A 21,963-nucleotide genomic window follows, 5' to 3' on the forward strand; every position below is an offset into this window, starting at 1 on the left:
TGAAGCAGATTTTGAGGGTGTGTAGGAGCTACAGAAGAGAACAGATGAAGGTGAAGTTCTGTTGCAAGAGAAGTCAGTTCCACTTATGCATGAACCAATCTGGATTCAACCAGCAATGAATAGTGGTCAAAGCTTAGTATTTTGCATAGGACTGGGAAGGAGGCGATTCATTCCAGAGGGAAGGGAGAGGATTGTCCTACTCAGATTTCTAGCAACAAGTGCAACCTCCAATGTCTTATCATGTAGAGCATGGAGAAGCAAGCAGGAAATGCAAGACCCAACACTGGAACTGGGGTAATTTCCCCGCTCATCTTACCTTAGTGGTAAAGCCCATGATTTGCATGCAAATCAGTCCTGGCTTCAGGCCCTTGCATCTCCAGTGAGGATTGGAGAAAGCTTTTGACTGAAACACTAAAGAGCTGGTGGTCAACATAGACCAGGGTGAACAAATGGCAGATTGGGATCTACTTGTAGAACTGTGGGTGATTTGCAGTAGATAGCAAGAGTTCAATTCCCAACTGTTTAATAACAGCAAGAGCAAAACCATTCCACCTAAATAAGACTGCTGAAATGAAGAAAGCTAACCAGAAGTGGTCTTGATATGAAAGGACAAGAGCTCAGTTCAGTTCTGGGACTGAAAACAAATTTCTAAGCTCAGAATATGCTCAGGGGTGGCCCGCTGGTTAATTCTAATGGTGTGCCTTTTGCATGTGGCTCTGGGTTGGTTCATCTTTGAATTCTAGTCAAAAACAAATAAGATCCCACAAGCTTGAAAATCACCTATTCATGGTCAAAACTCTGTATATGCACAGTCTGTCCCTGCCTCACTGCTTTCACACTCACACACTCAAAGTGCAGATTACCTCATTAGCTTACATCTCTTAAGTAATTTATGGTGCTACACACCACATTGGGGGGGATGTAAGCTACATGTTTGTTTTTAACATATGCATTGTCAGTCAATTGCTTATGAAGATGCTAGACTTGCATACAATGAAGTCTCCTCCTGGGTGAAATGAGATGAAGCCAACAAAGAATAGCAAGCCTGGTGCTGCAAGCCCCCTCCTCTACCCTCTAGAGCAGTTGTAGGGAACCTTTGGCCCTCCAGTTGTTGTTGAACTACAACTCCAATAATCCCTGCCCATTGGCCATGCTTACTGGGGCTGCTTACCATGTGTGTGTGGAAATGGAACATCACACCACATTATGTTACTGCATACCATAGGAAAAACAGAAGTATGAACTCAACTCAGGATTGCTATTTTTGGCAGAAGTCCTGTGTTCTTTGTTCTGCTTATTTCCTCCCTTGCAGCACTATGCATGAAGGTAATAGTTTATTTTAACTTACCAAATACCACAAATTTAGAAAACTTGGATCTTCCCTTTCATAATATAGAGGGGTGGAATCATCTTTATAATTTATAGAATTGGGTTTCACCAACAAATGTAGGTAATGGAATGAAACACATCTGAGAAGATGCAGAGTAAGTTCAAAATAACTTTATTTACAAATATCAAATGGTTATACAGCTGTAGGATTTTCTTGGGGGGGGGGGGAAGACTATCCAAAACAAAACAAAAAAAACCCCCCACCTCCCTCAATTACAGTACATACAAAGACTGTTCCCTAGAACAACTAAGTACAGAACTCCCTCCCAACATACTCTCATTAGTACAAAACAGAACCATAACTTTAGAAAATACATCAGATTCACAGTAAAGTGCCAACATCATGAGGTGAAAATTGTGGTGCATTACAGAAGACTGTGATTCTGAGGAAAAGCTAAAAACCAAAGCAATAGAGAACATAGTATCTGGGCAGCTTCTAAATGGAGCGCTTTTGAAAGTACTCAGAGCAGCAAAAATAATGTATTTTGACCCTGGAATAATTTCTACAAATTCTATAAAACTCACCTAGCAATATATTTTAATAATTTGACCACTCTTGCTGTGAATATGAAATTAATGAATATGAAAAGTGAATCCATCATTTTAAACAAGTCAAATTTCTCAGAGCTGTTACATCCGAGTCAAAAGAGCACACCCAAACTCCTTTATCTCCACACACTTGGCTCCCCCAGTTTCACATTTCCAGCTCTACCCTGGCTTATTTATAAAGGACTAAAAAAATAAACCTTACTTAAAATTTAAAAAAGCACAAACTGAGCTTTGCCAAAGGGCTTTACAACCTTGAAATAAAAACACAGAATAACAGACGTGGATGGATTATTTGTTATCTTTCTGCAGTGCTTTCCCATCACTCTAAAGCCAAACAACATTTGTTAAATACATAGTTACAGTCTGGAAGCAGCCCAAGTCTAATACTCAATATATTCTGCTCACATAGGCCAGTTGCTCTTAATGCATAGATATACAAACAGGTAAGAAAAGTTGGGGTGCTGAGCAAGTAACCTCCACCATATTGTATTAAAATCCAATGTTGCATGAGAGGAAGACAGCAGAGTGCAAGATTCCTTGGCCAGTTTGGGGTTCCCTTCTTTCACTGCAGCCCCAAACGATAAGGCCCAGAAGGTTTGGTCAGTCCCCACCCCCCTGCACAACTCTTTGGCGAGGACTTTTGTTGGGTCTACAGGGGAGAACAGGTGAAAGAAGGGGATCCATTGCACAAACATGACTTCTGCTTCTGCAACCCTGGAGACAGCCCATGGTGAAGAAAAACATGATAAAATATAGAACTCAGTCAAGACATGAATCAAACCCTTATATGAGTCTTCTCCCACCTGCCACAGGCTGAACAAAGAAGCCCCCTAGAAGGCAGCCATACCTTCCTGCCCCCTTGAAACTAGAGTGCTTTGAGTTTCAGTGAATGAAGGTATCTCCCAATGTCCCTCCCATCACTTAAGACACCTTCAGGAGATGGTTTACTAAAAGAAGCTTCTCCTTGGAAGCCAGGGGAGGAGAGGGCACTTGGTGACCCATCTCCCTGGTTATTCTAGATATTGCTTTTTGTATAAAAATGAAGTTCTAATAAAAAATACAAAAGTGCATTCTATCACTGGCGTCCAATTCTTTGTGTAAACATACATTTGTCACACATTTAATTATGTGCACCACATGGAAAGTCACTTTAAAAAAAGAAAAACATTATGACAACTCATGGATATCTGAGCCTTCTCTATATAATTGGTGGCCTCATGTATACCTGGCCCACTCAGAAGTAGTCACAGTGAGAGGTGATGGATTTTTTGTTAAACTCTTTGGATTCTTTGTTATTAGCTTAAAATGTGCTCATCATTGTAGCCAATTACAGGGATACGTAAACCCTTCGCATTCCTTCTGGAAACTCCCTGCATTAGATGTTATAGAGTTGCAGTGCTGGAGTCCTCAGTACATAGAATCAAAAACTGTAGAGCTGGAAGGGACCCTGAGGATTGTCTAGTCCAACCCCATGCAGGACAGGAATATGCCGCTGTCCCTTATGGGGATCAAACTTGCAATCTTGGTGTTATCAGCACCACATGAGCCGTCTCAGGAGACAGTTGACCTTCAGAAGACCTTTAGTCTTTCTAAAGCACAAATATAGTAGTTGCTTCATCTACATTGAATGTCCAGATTGTCTTGATAAAAGTGCAAAAAAGAAAAAAGCAGCAAGGCTAGAGTCTGGTTCCTGGGATGCATCTTTGTATACGGAATGCTTTTTTGGGTACCGGCAGAGCCAGATGACAGCTTGCCATTCCCTGTCATTTTGCTCTACAACAGTGCAGCCTGAAAAGCTCAGGCTGCATTCAGATAGCATGCTCCTCCTTCTCAAAAGGAAATACTTATGGATAGAGCCTTGACTGTTAGGATGTGGATGTTCAGGAAAAAGTGCTTATCCACACTTTACATCCAAGTGTAGAGAAGAGAACTGAGAACCACCAACATTTCCACTGCACTAAAGGGGGATTTAGGGGAGCGTAACTAGTTTGTTCGCACTGGGTGCTGCAGCTATGAATTAGAGTAGAGCAAGGGGTTGCCAAATTTTGGCGTCACACAGGGTGCAGCTGAAATTTGAGACCCCCAAGGTTCACCATTGTTTGCACAATGGTTAAGACATTGTGAAGTATTATCCCTATGCTGCCAGGGCTTAGTGGGTTCAAACAGTTATGCAAACAGCTATTGGGTAGAACAAACACTAATATAGGTGTAAGATGGCATTAAGCTGTAGTCTTGCACTGCTGATGTTAAAATGTTATTTCATTTAGTTTGGCAGTTAATACAGTAGCCCATTCTCAAATACTATAAAGTTTCTTGTATAATATGCTAGCCAGTGGGGGGGGGGGGCTTAAATGGCATAATTTTATTATCAAACTAGCATAGGTCTCTTGGCGGTGGGGACTATAAAGCATAATTCAGAATAATTTCTCCCCACATTTTATATAAAATAAGGCAACTTGAGGACACTCAGATCAAGTTATAGTTCCTGTCAAATATTATGCATCAAAATTACAGTATTTGCTTCCAGTTTAGGAAAGCTGCTATATGAACTCTGGATATAGGAAAAAATACACAAAAATGGGTATGCACACACACATACACACGTACACAAACCTCTATACATTTAAGAATTATGGAAAACTCCCAGGTTTTTTTGTTTTGTCCACTTAAAGAGAAACTAGTTTTTGATTCTGGGGTGGAGATGGGTAATACCTGCAGGACTTCCCAGTCTGGTCCACTGGCCTCTCCCCAGCAGTGTTTCCCCCACTCCTGAGCTATAATCTCTGACCAGCTGAACAAGGCATGGGGAGAGTGCAGCGGGGAAAGTTCAACCACAGCCAGTGCTGCTGACTGGAGATTAAGCTCAGGAGCAGGAAAGACGGGGCATGGTTGAGACCACTGCTGATCTGCCCATGAACGAACAGATCATATTTCTTTGCCATGTGGTACAAACGGAAGTCTGCTTTACTTCAATGCTGTGTAGCATGAAAACAATCTGTTCACGGAAAAGTATCACACTCTTTCTCCATGGACAGCAGCCTACATTTTTGTGCTCCTCGCATTAATAGGAGACACACACCCACTTTAACCAATAGCCTTTGACTATTTCATATACTACAGCAGGGGTATCCAACATGGTGCCCTCCAGAGGTTTAGCTACAACTCCCATCAGCCCAGAGAGCATTGTCGATGGTGAGGGTTGATGGGAGTTGGAGTGCAGCAAACTCTGGAGGGCATCACATTGGCTATGCCTGTACTACAGGAAAGGAAATAGAAAAGTGGAAACAAAGTTAACTTGCACTTACATCCTATTGATTTCAGTTGGATACAAGTTACTTACCACTAACATATCACACTGAATTCAACAGGTCTTAAGTGCAACTTATTTTGCTCTGGGTCCAATCCAACATGCAGGAAAGTGAAGAGAAAAGTTAAAGCACATTTGATTTGATTTGATTTGATTGATCTGAAACAGTAGTTTTAAGACTGGTCTGGAGAACTCTGGCATTCCTTGCTACAGGTTCTACAGTGAGGAGATCTATAATGGCAGACCAGCATTCCCATCACTACTGATCTGATTAAATGTGCTCTCTGAGGGAGTGTGTTGAAAATAATCTAGGGTACCATCTCCATTTTGCATGGATCAACACCAGGAACCGTGAATTATGGCTGGCCCATGCATGTACTGCAAGAGCCAAATCATAAGCTAAAATATAACCTAGAATTCTACGTTATCTTCAGGGAATCCTGGAATTCTTTAGAAGTAACATCTATGCAGAAACTGGTTCTTTGAGGAAAGAAAGTTTTGAAACAATTGCTCTGGAAAAATCAAGTGTTTCTGTTTAGCTTTTGGTCTAAAATTATTTGGTAGCAATCTGCTCAATGTTCAAGTCAGCTTAGCACACTTAGCAATACATTTCAAGAGCAACATTCCAAATGGCCAGCTATCAAGGAATACATGCATAGTAGACCATTTTGCTTCCATTCAGACCTGAGTGCTTACTTACCTTCATTTTCATTCAGATTCTAGTGAATGATGCAAAGAAGCGTTCAGAGAAAAGTACATTGGAACTAATAGATGAGATCTTAAGACTTATGTGGACAAAGACAGACCACTTAGAGGAAAGGGAAAATTGGTTTAAAACAGGTCAAACTCACACAGGAAAGAAATGACTTCATTTAAAGACAGGTGGTTAAAACACACACAGAGAGAGACCAACTGAAGTAAAGCTATGTACACATTACCATTGAAGCTGGCTCTGGTTTGCTCCCACCACCTGTGTTTGAAGCCATACATATGCGTCATTGGCCACAACTCACATCTATCCTGTAGTTTCTTGAGAAATACAGCTGTTTGATGCTTCAAACCAGCTTCCATCCAATTTGAAAACTCCACTCACATCCACTATGCAATTAAGCTGAGCTGTGTACATTTGAGATAGCCATTGCACGTGCATAATGATCATGCATGCACAATGACCACTTCATAAATAGGAGCTGGCTAGGGGGGTTGCAGACATGGGAAAACAGGAAATGTGCTTTGGGTAGGATATTCCTGTCCCCTTTCTAGTGTGTACAGCAACATGCAAATGCAACTTCAAATGCAGTGGGAGAGAACCACCTCACTGTGTTTTAACACGGCTAAAGTGTACATAGCCTAAGTCTTTGGTCCAGTACATAACTTTTTTTCCTTTTGCACATGTGAGCCTTCGCAACTGATTGTCTTTATATGAACAAGTCTAATAATCAAACCATTGATATATATTGGCAATAGTTTCCACATTTGTGACAGCGTTTTTCCTAGACTGTGTGGTCATGAAAATTTGTTGCTTACTGTCCTGGTTCACATGTCACAATAAACCACAATTAAACTAAATGGCTTAAACGTTTAATGTGAACACACAGCATGCTAGTGCATACTGACAAAATTGCAGGCATTTCACTCTTCCCCTGCTTTTGCCACTGCCCAGGAAACAAGCAATGATCTGGCTTGCCATTACATCTGAACCTAGGTTTATGGTTTGTTTCTGTCCAAATCACAAGCCGTAACCAAGATTTCCTCTTGGTTTCTTGATTGTGATTTGTTTATGGGAGGAAACAACAAGTCTCTGGTTTGGACAAAACCAACAGTAAAAGTGTATGCCATTTCAGAGGTTAAACTATGACTTAATGTGATTTGCAAACAAGTGACTTGTGAAGCAGCTCAATATAATAGTGATCATCTGGACAGGTCATTATGTTAAATCATACAATCACTTGTCTGGGAGATAATTTGGGACAATTTTAAATGTGATAAAAAGAGAGCAGAAGCTCATTGGCAGTTAGTAACAGGCTGTAACACTGTATAATATTAAGGCTATAATAATACTATCCAAGTTGTGCAACTTTTTTTGATAAAAAAAAATAGACCACATTTATATCCTAGTATACAGGATGGCCTAAATCCACACCACTGAATTACAAACTAGTTCCATAAACATTACAGCAGCATTTTTATTATATATATTCTTAAATGTTGGTATTTTCCGCAAACCAACATGTTTAAAAACAACCATAATTTCCATTCCCCATTAATTGATACTCGAACACATTTTTTGTTATTTGAACTATATAATGCATATATGCTCCACAGTGCTTGTTGCACTGCAGGTACATTTAGAGAAATGTTTGTTTTCAAATTGCTGTGGAGTGTTAGATCAAGGAAAACAATTCCAAACATTCATGAAATGGCACACTGAATATGCAGAAGAACTAGCTGTGGCTAGATGGAACAGACAACAGGCTCTGTAAGCCTCCTAAGGTATAGCTGTCTCTGCATAACAATTTAGGATTCCTTGGAAGTCCATGCACAAGTACTTAATACGCTGAGGACTAGGATTCCATATAGCATTTTCAGAGATGTTCTTAGCTATCACTATATTTCTGCAGCTATTCTCCAGTAAAACCAGGGAGACAGCTGCTTTCTATATATATATATAAAGGCAGAGCACAGATACATGACACCACAAACTTAATAGAAAATTAACTCTGGTTATATTAACTCTTGCTTGTTTTGGAAATGCTTAGTTTGCTTCTTTGGCCTGGAGTGGAGGAATTTTGCTGGACACCAGAGAATACACATAAGGCCATATTTTGTTGGTCTCTGTCCCAGAGAATGAGTGTAGGATTCCTCTGTTTCTGAAATAAAGAAATTTTAAAAAAATGTAAATGAAGAATCTTTACAAACCAACCAACCCTGGTGTTGTAAGTTTAGTTACAATGCAATTATTATTTTATGATAGAGTGCTGATTCATATTCCCTTTTTTAGTGTGTGTACTTGTATTCGTACTTGTGACCAAGGAAGGCAATGTGTGAAATATTCCACAAGCCATGGGCACCGACAGAATAAAAGAGAAATGAAGGACTGTTATATATAAATGGCATGTTATTTCCCACATGGAAGAGCCTTGTGTGTTTGGATTTTGTGTGTTTGTCTAAACCTCTGGAGTGGATTTGCAGATTAGAACAGGGTACAAAAAATACGGTATGTGTGTGGACACACAGTACCTGTACTTCCACTTTCCATCACACTCGGTTCTCTCCAAGAATAGAACCCGTGCAAGGAGACCCATGGGCTTCACCAACATGTGGTAACCCTTGGGCATATGTTCTGTGTACACATAGCTATTTTCTAATACAGTGGTACCTCTGGTTGAGAACGGGATCCGTTCCAGAGGCCTGTTCGCAACAGGAAAAGAGCGCAACCCACAGCGGCGCACCTGTGCACGTGTGGGTCGCAATTCGCCGCTTCTGCGCATGCCTATGATGTCATTTTGCATGTCTGTGCATGCCGAGCGGCGAAACCCGGAAGTAACCCTTTCCAGTACTTCTGGGTACGTAACCTGAAAGAATGTAACATGAAGCGGACGTAACCAGAGGTATGACAGTATAAGGTAGTATGTGTGTGTAATATATATATATATATATATATATATATATATAGCCACTCATGCATGCTCCAAGTTCCAAAGCTTGCACTCTCTTAAAAGTGCTTTTTTTTTTAATTTTAAGGGTGGTGATCACCTTCCCGAACCAAAAATTTTGGTTTCCTAAATGATATGGAGACAAGATATCTCATTCCAAAGTTTAATCTAGATGCCCAGGTATGATTTCATTAGCCAAAGTTCAATAATATAATGTACTAATAATTAATACAGTTTAGAACATATTAAGTTGGCCAACGAAACTGCTTCCAGAAATGTATATGCCATGATTATGGCAGCAGAATTTTCATGAAATAATATGAAAACTCTACTGCCATGCCACGGCACATACACCGTAACAATTAAATTTAGTCTTAGATGGAGCTTGGGCTTCCAACTTACTTGTACAATTCCATTACAGGCTTTGCAGCATCTTTGTATTTTCTAAGCCTAGCAGCAACAGCTTCAGGTTTATCATCTTCCCGTTGGATTAATGGCTCACCAGTAACGTCATCAACCCCCTGTTAACAAGAGTGGCATGACAAATCAACATGTTAGTATTACCAAGGGATATGATTATGCTGCACTGAAAATAAAATTAACATTCAGGCAAAAAAGTGTCAAATTTTGGCCTATCTTCACAGTCTTGGTTATAGCAAGGAACTAGGGGCACAATATAGCCAAACACTTCAGACAGACACATGTGCTACTGGTATGCCAAATTATACACAGCCCTCACCCAAAAGAGCCACACCCAATGTGGAAAAAATGGGAACACAGGCAAAGCCAATTGGTGAGTACACAAAAATGCTAATAGTGTTAAGTAGCACCCAGTATTACAATATAGTTTTCAATAAATTTCCATGTTCCCACTGGGTTCTATTGTTTTCTGCCAGGGAAAATCTCCTATGTACTACTTCTCATACACACAAATGGTTCCTTCTCTTTACCATTTGGCAAGCACAGATGGAACTCACCTGACCTTCCTGTTTCAAAATGGTGCATGGAAGGAATTATTTGTGTGCCTGAGAAGCAGGGCATTGGACAGTTCCCCTGAACGAAGACAACATCAAAACCCAATGGCAACACACTGACAACTATTAAGATAATTCACCATTTTTACTGGCGGATGAATAGTCTATGGTTTCTCTTGCCAAGTCACATTGTTTGGGGAGGACTAGTTATCTTACATGTACTTGAGGTGGGTTGAATTCCATATTATAGACTCTCCCACTTGCTGGGTGAATCCAACGAGCACTTAGGCGGTCTTTTAGGGACTCAAATGGGATGTTCAAGCTTATCACTAGATCCAGTTCACATATTGTGTCAAGTGCTTCAGCTTGACCCAGTGTCCTTGGAAAACCTATGTGCAAAAAGAGAACAAAAATTAATAACCTGTTACAAGAGTTTGCCGTGAGTTTTAAATTCATCACCTACCTATCTACCCCCACTTGTGTTGTGACTACAGACTTGAAACAGTATCAGGATCTCAAGTGCAATAGGCTATAGGAGCAATCACATCAGGGATTGTTCTGACTGCTGCCCCACACAATATAATATGCTAGTATTAAGCTACTTTAATTACTACATGAGCTTTCGTTGCCAAACCTGTATAGGAAGGTATTTTATGTTTGATGTTTCATTATGTTTTTGTATATGATGGAAGCTGCCCAGAGTGGCTGGGGCATCCCAGTCAGATGGGGAGGGTACAAATATTATTATTATTATTAGTCAGTGTCACACCATACTAAGCTAGATGGACCAATGACCCAGCTCAGTAGAAGACAGATTCCTATTACTCAGGGCCTGATTGATAACCATATTTGTCCCCAATTCAGACTGTCCAACAGCCCCCGAGGGCAGTGGCGTAGCATGGGGGGTGCAGGGGGGGCCGGCCGCACCGGGCGCAACATCTGGGGGTTAGGGTTAGGGGGCGCAAATCACGGGTTAGGGGGCGCAAATTACTTGCCTTGCCCCGGGTGCTGACAACCCACGCTACGCCACTGCCCGAGGGGTGTTTTGCTTTGCTTTCCACCACAAGGTTTACCAAGCACTGAGTTAACAGAACAAATGGGTTTTTCTCTTTTTATAAATACACAGTGCTATCTTCTTGTGCTGGCAGTCTTGACTAGATCTACACATGTTCTTTGCAACAGTGAGAATCACTGTAAGAGAGGATGCGAGTGTTAAAGATTTACTTCATGTCTTTCGTTAGGAAACAACGTGATCTTTTACAGTACTGCAAGCCATGTGCATTAGTTCCTGGAGCTCTCAAACCACACTGGTTTCTTTATGTAGATGAACAGGAACATTTCAGAACCTGCAACAACTTATTTCTCTTTCTGAATACTGCAGTATTTCAGCAAGGACACATTTATTCAAGCAAGTGGCTGTTTAAATCTCATGCAAGCCACCTCTTTAATATTATAGAGATATAGATCTGGAACTTGGTCAAGAAAAAAAAGGAGACAACTACTGAATAAATCATAAGTATGTTATAGTGAGCAAAATAGTGCATAATTTGTGGCTAGATTCCTGCCCAGACCTTTCTCTGAAGTATGAGCAACTTAGATAGAGCTCCTTCACTTTTATATCAGATGTGTGTGCCTTATACCATCTCGAACTAATGCACACTTTGCACCAGCTTTCCCCAACCTGGTTCCCCCAGGATGCCTTGAACTGCAACTACTATCATCCCTGATCCATGCTGTTGTGGCTGGTAGAAACATCTGGAGAGCATCAGGTTGGGAAAAGTTGGTTAATGCCAAGTAGCAGCTGCATTTCAAGGCAGAAAGCTTTTATTGTTTTGCTACTCAAGGTTTGTTAGTAAATAAGTCCCTGAGCAGAAAAGAAAGTCTTTCTCATCTGATCTGCCAACTTGGCTAGAAGTCTCATAGTCCCTCTGTCCAGTGTGGCTCTGTGGCCTAAAGTTCTAAACCACTGAGCTTCTTGGGCTTGCGATCGGAAGGGTTGGCGGTTCTAATCCGTGCAACAGGGTGAGCTCCCATTGCTCTGTCCTAGCTCCTGCCAACCTAGCAGTTGAAAAGCACACCAGTGCAAGTAGATAAATAGGTACCACTGCTGCAGGAAGGTAAACTGTGTTTCCGTGAGCTCTGGCTTCCATCACGGTGTTCCATGTACCAGTAGTGGTTTAGTTATGCTGGCCACATGACCTGGAAAGCTGTCTGTGGACAAATGCTGGCTCCCTCGGCCTGAAGTGAGATGAACGCCACACCCCATAGTCGCCTTTGACCGGACTGAACTGTCCAGGGGTCCTTTACCTTTACACCTTACTCAGTAATAGAGAGAGATGGAGACTGTTGCAGAATTTTATTATTTACAAAAAGTTAAATTCAAGTGTGCATGGGCAAGTACTGCCATCCCCTCCCCCCAAAAAGTAGTATTTGTTCTATTTTTGACCTCTATCTTCCTGCTTTAGTATGGAGGCTGGGTTCAGAAATCCATATAATCAATTCTTCCCATAGTAATTTGTCATAAACTCAAGCTTCCTGAATGCAAGGAAACTTGCTTTTTTAAAATAAAATGATTTTTGGATGAAGCATCTATTTTTAAAAATAATAATAATCAGGATGCAAATTAGCATAAATGAGGCATGGCTAGCAATTGTTCATAGCACACAGATGATGTTGCTATTAGCAATTTATCTTGGCTCTATGCCTTCCTTCCCACCTATCAGTTGCTACTTGCCATACTTCAGACACACAGAGAGAGCACACTGTTTCATGCAACAGAAGGCCGATCCAGGAGCCTCACAGCTTAGCTATATCCCCAAGCACTGGAGGATAGCAAGACTCCTATGTGTCATTTTTCACTGGGAAAGATGGCAAAGCTAAAGCATGTGTTTTTCAACCACTGCACAATTTCATTTCAGAAGGTCAAGACCATGCTGAAACAACAGACAGCACTACTACTGCTTTCAATGCACAATTCAACGTGTTGGCACTTGTCTTTGAACTCCTAGATGGCTTGGGGCCTAGTTACGAGAAGGACTGTGTTGCCAAACATAAGCGTGGCCAAACCTGAGCAGGACTCTGCAGGTGGGGCAGTGGAGGAAGAAGACACACACACACCACTGCGCAAGTAGACACCCCCTCAGGCTACATAGGATATCACCCATTAAACAGCAATAAAATTTCCATCTTATGTGATTAGCGTAGGGTAAGCCGAGCAAACAGGCACTGAACAGGGAAAGCAGAAAAGCAGAAAGCCTTGAACATCCACACACTCTGGATTTTGAAAGGGATCTTTACAACAATATTATGTTCTGTGGGCACCTGCTGGTGGGCACACTGGTCCCTGTGGGCATCACACTGATGACCTTAGGAAAAGATGATACCTCCTGCTTAGTATCCTGTATCTCCCACAGTATTATCATAGTTCTTTTTCCTAAAAGAGTAGGCCAGTCTTTTTCACCTTTTTCAGGTACTGAGGTGAAAGCGGCGATTTTCCGTGTGTGCCGACGCGGAAACCAATAATAGCCAGTTGCAGGACACACTGCTCTAGGCATCATCAGTAACCTTCCAGTTCATTCACCAAATGAACATTTGAGGCAAAATGAAATTGAATGTGTTGGGATGTTAGAAGCAGAGTAGTCCATATTAGTACTTGAAAGTAATTCAGGCAAGTACTGTACTGAGCTGCCCCAAGAGAAATCCAAGGTGGCTTGGACTGTGGTCACCTTTCTTCAGTTGCTCAATAAATGCACCATTGTGAAAGAAACCCAGATATTTTCATCCCTTAGTTTCCATGTGTGGAATCATAGTTGCCAAAGGTTTAACTATGAATCCTCTGTCCTTAGAAGCTCTCAGGGTGTTCTCACTTACCTCCCCATTACACCACCAGTTGCTAAAAATACAGGAAAGGCTGTTTTCATGTTACATTACTTTTCCACAAATAGCATGTTATTTAAATCAAATTTAAAAGAGCCTGTAGAAGGAGGGAAGTGCAAAATGGTTTTTACTAGCACTCGAAATGTTTAAAGAAAAGGGGGAGGGGTCACTTACCATCAAGTAACCAAGGCTGGGTCTGCATTTTTTCCAGTTCTGTTATCATTACTCGTGTGAATACATGATCTGGCACCAAAAGGCCTTTCTCAAGATACTGCTTTGCTAGTATGCCAACATCTGTTCAGGAATGAAAGAAGAAACAAAAGCTTGTTATTGTTCTGCTAAGATATATATATATAATGTTCTGGACATAATTTTGAATGAGTTATTCCCTCCTCTTGAACTGCTTCACTAACTCAGAAGAAAGAGGTACAAAACAGAATGCCTGGGGGAGCGGGAAAGAGCAAGAGAAAGAAACAGGCTATGTTTGAAACCTCCATTACTGTCTACCCCAAAGCAATGCCCCTCCCTCCCCATGCCCTATAGAACTACAGAGAAAGCCATGCAAAGACTGGCTGGCTATTCAGTGTTCCGTGCCTTTTGACACCACTAGAAAATATATATAATTTTATTATTTGTACCCCACCCATCTGGCTGAGTTTCCCCAGCCACTCTGGGTAGGTTACAGCATATCTAAAAACATCAATCCTTAAAAACTTCCCTAAACAGGGAAACATTATACCTCTCATCTCATTAGCATAATTCCAACTCCCAGCATTATCTGCCAGACTAAGATGAATCATTAAATTGCCATGTACGTCAGTTTAGCCATCTTGCTTCTGGCAGGCCAAAGACCAATTCTGAAGCCTTAAGGGTGGAAGTTCTCCCATGCTTAATCTATATAGCTATAGTTATATCTGCAGCTATAAGGGAAGTACTTGCATGGACATCGGGAGGGGTGGTATTAGAGATATTGCTGCAATATACTCTTGAGCAGATTACCTATTTTGCTCTGCAAATGAGCATAAAGTCAGATAATGCATAAATTGCTGTGGAAAGACAATACAAAGGAAGCATGGGTTAGAGCCAAGTTGAAAGCGTAGGACAGGGGTAACTAATCTGAGGCCTTTCCAGATGTCATCGGACTACAAGTCCCATCATACCTGACCATTGATCATGCTGCCTGGGGCTGATGGGAGATGGAGTCCAACAGCATCTGGAGGGCCACAGGTTAACCACTCCTGGTCCAACAAGAAAAAGCAGGGAGCCATGGAAGAGGGGCCAGAGACTTCAAGAAGAAGGGCAGATGATGCATCAGCCCAAAACACAACAGCTAAGGAAATCAGAGGTGGAAGAAGAAGTGAGTTTAAATAAAGATAACTGAGGAAAGTAAAAACCAGTGGGGAGAGTTGTAGATCTAAGAGGGCTGGAAACAGTGGAGGCAAATGGGGACCCAACTTTAGAGCCACATCCCCAGTATTTAAGTTGCTAAATGATTTAGTTTCCTTGATGACCTCCTGCAGAGTCAGACCTACAATCCTACACTGATTACCTGATAATTCATTTGCTTATTAACATACCTAGCTATGTTTTGAGTACAATCCACTGCATGTTTACTCAGAAGTAAATCCCACTGCCTATAAATGGAGCTTACTCCATTCTGGGTTTCAGTATTTGTCTGCAGGTAGGTGGCTACCTTTCCCCACAATTCTGGTAAGAACATAAGAACAACCTGCTGGATCAGGCCAATGTCTCATCTGGTCCAGAGTCCTGTTCTTACTGCAGCAAACCAGGTGCCTGTGGGAAATCTGCAGGCAGGATTGGAGCACACGAACATTCTCCCCTCCTGTGGCTTCCAGTAACTAGTACTCAGAAACATTGTTGCTTCACAATTGTGGAGGTAGAGCATGGGTAGGCAAACTAAGGCCCGGGGGCCAGATCCGGCCCAATCGCCTTCTCAATCCGGCCCACAGACGGTCCAGGAATCAGCATGTTTTTACATGAGTAGAATGTGTCCTTTTATTTAAAATGCATCTCTGGGTTCTTTGTGGGGCATAGGAATTTGTTCATTTTTTTTCCTTTTCAAAATATAGTCTGGCCCTCCACAAGGTCTGAGGGACAGTGGACCGGCCCCCTGCTGAAAAATTTTGCTGACCTCTGAGGTAGAGCATATCCACATGACTAGTAACCATCAATAGTCCTCTCCCTCCATTAATTTGTCTCAACTTTTAAAGTCAGCTAGGCTGGTAGCTATCGCTGCCTCCTGTGGCATAGAGTTCCATAGTTTAATTATCTGCTGCTTGAATCATCGTGAATAGTCTAACATTAAGCTTAACTAGATGTCCACAGTTTCTAGTGTTATGAGAAAGGGATAAAAATCCACTCTCCCTGTATTCTCCATGCTATGAATAATTTACCATGTAAGGAAGATTCAGATTAGAAGCTTCAGAGATTTAACTGGGGAGGGGGGGAGAGAGAAGAGGTAAAAGGAAACAATGCATGACAGGCAACTTATCTGGCAAAGCAACTTACTGACAGAGTAAACCGAGCTGTTACATTTCCAGGCATTCAATAGCTTGGGCATGTAACAACATGAACATTTCATTTTAGCTCTGAACAGAAATAAGACCTAAGCTCGAAAGAGTTCAAAACATTGAAAAGGAATTTAAATGAGCACTCAATACTCCCCCAGCAAACAAACAAAACACCTTACACTTTACCCCTGCTTTTTGTAAATGATGCAAAATAGCTATTAACACTCCGAATAGCTTTTCAGCAAGCAATTCGTATCTGAATGTTACTAAAGTAACATTTAGAATAGTGTTCTAGATCCTTGACAGTACATAGAATGCATTTTTAAAGTTGCTTTTTGATAGTATATGAGGTGATATCACAAGCATTGTTTTTAATTGAGCTGTATTATTCAAAACAGGATAAAATGTACTTTCCACAAAAGCAGGTTATCTTGGTTTATAGAAGACCTAAAACAAGCATGTAATCAACCCACCTGCCTGTCAGAACAGGAACAGCAGCAGCCAGACAGTTGGTAAAATGAGATTAGAGTCCAGACAAGGGGGGAAAAACATTCAAATGGGGTGTGCATGTAACACCAGGTGATCGCTTCTGTGGGGTTGGGGCTTGCCTGCCCTCCCATATTTTATTCAAGTTGGCACCCCTGCTTCCTACCCGCAGACCACACCCCTAACTAGTCCTGCTTCAACACCCCGCCCCACACCTTTGCCTTACTGGAATGTGTCACTGAGCTCTGATGATGCCTTTGGCTTGCCTGGATAGAGGATAGGTGTGTGGAAACTACTGTACAAAGGTAGAATTTACCAGCCAGATGGGCAGGGATGTATGTATGTATGTATGTATGTATGTATGTATGTATTATTAGTTTATTAGTTACACTTTCCACTTTTGCCTCAGGCCCCACTCACCAATGGCATGTACCCCTCAGAAGGTTGTTCAGGAAAGGGTGTGGCCCTTGGGCTGAAAACACCCTCACCCCCCCCCAAAAAAAACCCCATAGAGGTTACAGGCGTATGATCAAAGACTCACAGAACTGTAGAGGTTTAAGGAACCATAAGGTCATCTAGTCCAACCCCTTGTAATGCAGGAATCTTTTGCCTAACAGGGTTTGCACGCACAACCCTGAGATTAAGAGTCTCATGCTCTACTGACCAAACTATCCCAGGTCTGTTGCCTCTGCTAAGACCTGATGAAGAGTAGAGAATCACAAATTTTCCATCACTCCTGCTAGTAGACCAACTTCCTTTGGCCTTCCAGTCAACTATCACCTACCAGCAGCCATTCCATCAGGCTATCTGAACTGTTTCCATCCCAGTTGGCCGTTAAAAGAACAGGATTTTTTAAGAACTGGTGTGTGAGCTTGCTCTTCTCTTCTTTGCTCCCTGCCCCCTGCCCCTTTCCCTGTGCATAATGTTTTTCAGATTATAAACCTGAGGGCAGAAACTGTCTCACTACAGATTCTTGTAAGCCATTCTGAGGCTTCAGTTAACAAGTGAGGTGAAAATGCTTTAAATAAATCATCTTCAGCTTGCCTGACTGGATTTTCTTTTTAAGGAAGGCTAACACAGAGACAGGTACAGTGGTACCTCGGGTTACATACGCTTCAGGTTACAGACTCCGCTAACCCAGAAATACTACCTCGGGTTAAGAACTTTGCTTCAGGATGAGAACAGAAATCGTGCTTGCGCAGCAGCAGCAGGAGGCCCCATTAGCTAAAGTGGTGCTTCAGGTTAAGAACAGTTTCAAGTTAAGAACGGACCTCCGGAAAAAATTAAGTACTTAACCCAAGGTACCACTGTATAAGATGACAGAGACTTAAGATAATATAAAAAAGGTAAAGGACCCCTGACAGTTAAGTCCAGTCGCAAACAACTCTGGGGTTGCGGCGCTCATCTCGCTTCACTAGCCAGGGAGCCAACGTTTGTCTGCAGACAGTTTTTCCGGGCCATGTGGCCAGCATGACTAAGCCGCTTCTGGCGAAAGCAGAGCAGCGCATGGAAATGCCATTTACGTTCCCGCCAGAGTGGTACCTATTTATCTGCTTGCACTCTGACGTGCTTTCAAACTGCTAGGTTGGCAGGAGCTGGGACTGAGCAACGGGAGCTCACCCCGTCGTGGGGATTCGAACCGCCGACCTTCCAATCAGCAAGCCCTAGGCTCAGTGGTTTAAGCCACAGTGCAAATAAATAGTTATTACCGTATTTTTCGCTCTATAACACGCACCCAACCATAACACGCACGTAGTTTTTAGAGGAGGAAAATCCGTAGGCATGCCACCCGTAGGCATTCCCTCCATAACACGCACAGACATTTCCCCTTACTTTTTAGGAGGAAAAAAGTGAGTGTTATGGTGCAGAAACTACGGTAGTTTATACAGACAACTTTATTCCAGAAAGATGTTAAGTTTTTATTATTATTATTTTTTACCAGACACATTTATCCCCCAGTACTACAAAATCATATTAAGTCATCTTTTATCTGGTGATAATTTAGCCATTACATTACATATATGTTAAATTGTTAAACAATACATACAGCATGTTAAGATGCCTAAAGACTGAGTAACCTTTCACCCATTCAAACTTCCTTTAGCTAACCCTTCCTTACCAATGCTCTCAGTTGACCAGTACCTTTACATATTAACTCAAGAATGCAGTGGAAAAGTCTGCAACTCATTTACTAGGTGAAAGGGAGCGATCCAACCCTTTCCCTAAATATACTTTTATTAGTATATGACACAACAAAAGCTTTTTGATTTCTTCACAATAGTTTCTGCAAGAAAAGCTAGAACAACCTCTCTTCAGCAGACTGCATTGTTAGCTAAATGAATCTTTGATTTCAGAGACAACAGATACAATATACTAGATAGAAAAACCAAATGCCACGGCTTGTAAGTCTTCTCTGACAGGGAAGCAGTTCAAAATAAAGATGGATGGGATAGGAGATCACAGGTCTTGTAACAGAAATGCGTGGCAGAGGATACAAATCCAGGCCTGCCTTCCTACAGGGTTAATAGGGGAAAATATTTGTAAGGCCAGCTCTGAGATTTGCTGCACCAGCTGTCAGTTCCAATTACTATTCATCATAGCAGAAGTCAAAATAACAGAAGAGAGTGCAATGGCCTAATTCATACACACAGAACACATTTACCAGCTCCATCCTAAAACATTGTTCCAGGTGATATGCAAGCTTGCTATCACATCTATGGTCTATGTTTCATACATGCAAACTATCGTTTGGCATGGCTGTTAGTATGCCATGTGGCACCAGAGATACAAAGCAGGGATTCTACTGGTGTAGCATCCACTACACTGCTCAGATGTCTTCCTCACTGAGCTGGTGGAGGTGGTTTCTGGGGTACTGTTGGATAATCCCAGGATGCTAGTTCTGAGAGATTTCAATAAACAACCAAAAATCGCCTTGAATAGATTGGCTTGGTACATCATGACTAACATGGGCATGGGGTTGTCTCAAAACATTGTTGGTTCATTATACGAGGCAGGCCATACCCTAGATTTTTTCTTCTTCAACTGGACAGCTAGTTAATAGTTATGGTGATAGTTACCATGTTGCCCTAGACCAACCATCTCCTGGTAACATTTGGACTGATTGCAGGGATAGAGGGACAATTAGGATGATCTACACAGACAGAGCTGTAACACTGAGTAACTCCTTACATGAACAGAAGGACTTCAGCTTGCACCATGGGACCTTCTCCCTTCTCTCCTTTTGCTCCCCTAATCTGCTCTGAAGAACATTTGGGTGTGGTGCAGGGGACACATGATGGGAGGAGAAGGGGGGGGGAGTCCCACTGCTCAAGCAAGAGTAATTCTATTTGCACAGTTATATACTAGTTGGATACTGCCTAGTGACTTATGGAATCTGGGGGATTCCTGAAGGGGGCAGGTTTCCATGGTTGGTGCCCCATCTTGGAATGGTGTAATGAAAAGGGCTATAAACACAGCTTTTTCTAAATGCTCTCTATGGCACTACAAACCCTGGATGTCCCAGGTATAAAAGAGAACTCTAGGGGATAAACGGATCCACTTATGGCTAAAGTGAATGCAGCATAAATCTTGTAACGAATGGCAAGCACTTGGAAGCATTTCATAAAAGACTGCTGTTTAACTAGTGTTTGGCTGTCATACAAAACACTATTCTTTATACTAAGCTGATGTCAATTATTAATTATGGCACAACCAAAGCTCCTGTCCAGAAAAAAAACCACTTTTTTTTTTTGAGAGGGGACATCAACCCTGCAAACAATCGAAAACTGGGATGGGTATTCCATAACTTAATTACCACTAATTAAGTTATGGTATTCCATAACTTAATTACCACTGTAATTACCATTACATCTTTGAATTACATCTTCTCTCACACTGGGTGGACTTACTGTTTTAAAGGATGGCTCTGGCTATCAGTAGTTGCATCAGGCACTTTTCTTTATCAGGAATATTTACTTACACTATTTATATTCCACCTAATAACAATGTTATTTGAGCAGTTTAAAGTCAAAGAGCTGAGTGATGAGCCTTGGGGCTGGAATGCAGTGCCCCTTCAAGTTTCCCTTCAAGTACTTTTCCCTGCCTAGAACATGTCCTTGAACTATTTTAATGCCTCTTGCTTGCTTGGAAGAAGAACGGAACACACGAGTGCATGTGTGTGCGTGCATGAGAGAGAGAGTGAGAGACTGACTTTTGCATGATGGGAATTGTAGCCAACTATACAAAGACGATAGTCACATTGCTAGCTCCACTGACCTCTGGCATACACCCCTCAGAAAGTTACCCATGAGGGGATGCAGCCTTTGGGCTGAAAAAGATCCCCTTAGCACTGCCCATAGAACCTGAACACAGAGCAAACATAGAACCAAAAGCCAATAAAAATAAGAGAAGAATAATTCCAAAGTAAAACCAGTGACAGGGAACAGCCATAGTGCAAATGATCTTTAAAAACACTAAACATTTGAGACCTGGTGAGATCATTTGAGATCACAATGTAGACACCAAGTGATCCCCCCAAGAAGGGCTTTTGACAAATAGGCAGCACCACTGCGAACCTTCTCTCTTTAGTAGGCAGCCACCTAATCTGTACCAAACACTTTTCATCCCATCTCCTTCCCAGACACCTTTTCAATAACTCCCTACCACATCTTGGTGTAATGGTCCAATTGAAGCTTTATTTTAAACGGCTGTATTATTGTGAATCAATTTTTGATGGCGTATTTATAAACAAAGAAGCAAAATAAATTTCAGCCCCAAATCAGCAAGCACCAATAATATTTAGGACAATTCTGAGAGATGTCAAGACAGTTCTGTGGCAGAGTCAGCTAGAAATCACCACAAACTGGGATACAGGAAGGTTCCCATTTTAATATGGAACTTAACACAAAGTCCTTCAGAAGAGGCAAGTAACTGTGCCAAGCAAATGGAAAAATAAGATCTACAAATCATTAGCATTACCAGTGATAAAAGGTATACCAAAGTTTAAAAACTGTTAATTCACATCTTCATTGCTAGAAATGCTTTTTATAATACTTAATGGATATTTCTTTGCATTTCCCTGCCAGAAGCATAAAGAAGTTGGATACACAGCATATTCCAGATAATCAACCTTATGTTGAAAAGTGAACTCATTCATTTTACTGTAAAGAAGATGAGTCACTGGTTAAAGCAAGGTA

General features: G+C 41.5%; 1 protein-coding gene and 1 long non-coding RNA gene across 3 annotated transcripts in view; one reads left to right on the forward strand and one right to left on the reverse strand.

Annotated features, from left to right (window-relative positions):
- LOC128415651 (uncharacterized) overlaps window positions 1–21,963 on the forward strand; it is a 107,485-nt gene that overhangs the window by 57,162 nt on the left and 28,360 nt on the right. The window lies entirely within an intron of this gene.
- AK4 (adenylate kinase 4) overlaps window positions 4,677–21,963 on the reverse strand; it is a 29,705-nt gene continuing 12,418 nt past the window's right edge. For both annotated transcript variants that reach the window (XM_053392166.1, XM_053392165.1), the window contains exons 3-6: window positions 13,926–14,045; window positions 10,092–10,264; window positions 9,304–9,422; window positions 4,677–8,115 (exon numbers count right to left, since the gene is read on the reverse strand). In XM_053392166.1, coding sequence (XP_053248141.1) covers window positions 8,001–8,115; window positions 9,304–9,422; window positions 10,092–10,264; window positions 13,926–14,045 — 527 coding nt within the window. In that variant the 3' untranslated portion in view covers window positions 4,677–8,000. The remainder of the gene's footprint in view (window positions 8,116–9,303; window positions 9,423–10,091; window positions 10,265–13,925; window positions 14,046–21,963) is intronic.

This window comes from Podarcis raffonei, chromosome 6 (genome assembly GCF_027172205.1).
Source record: "Podarcis raffonei isolate rPodRaf1 chromosome 6, rPodRaf1.pri, whole genome shotgun sequence".
Taxonomy (NCBI): Eukaryota; Metazoa; Chordata; class Lepidosauria; order Squamata; family Lacertidae; genus Podarcis; species Podarcis raffonei.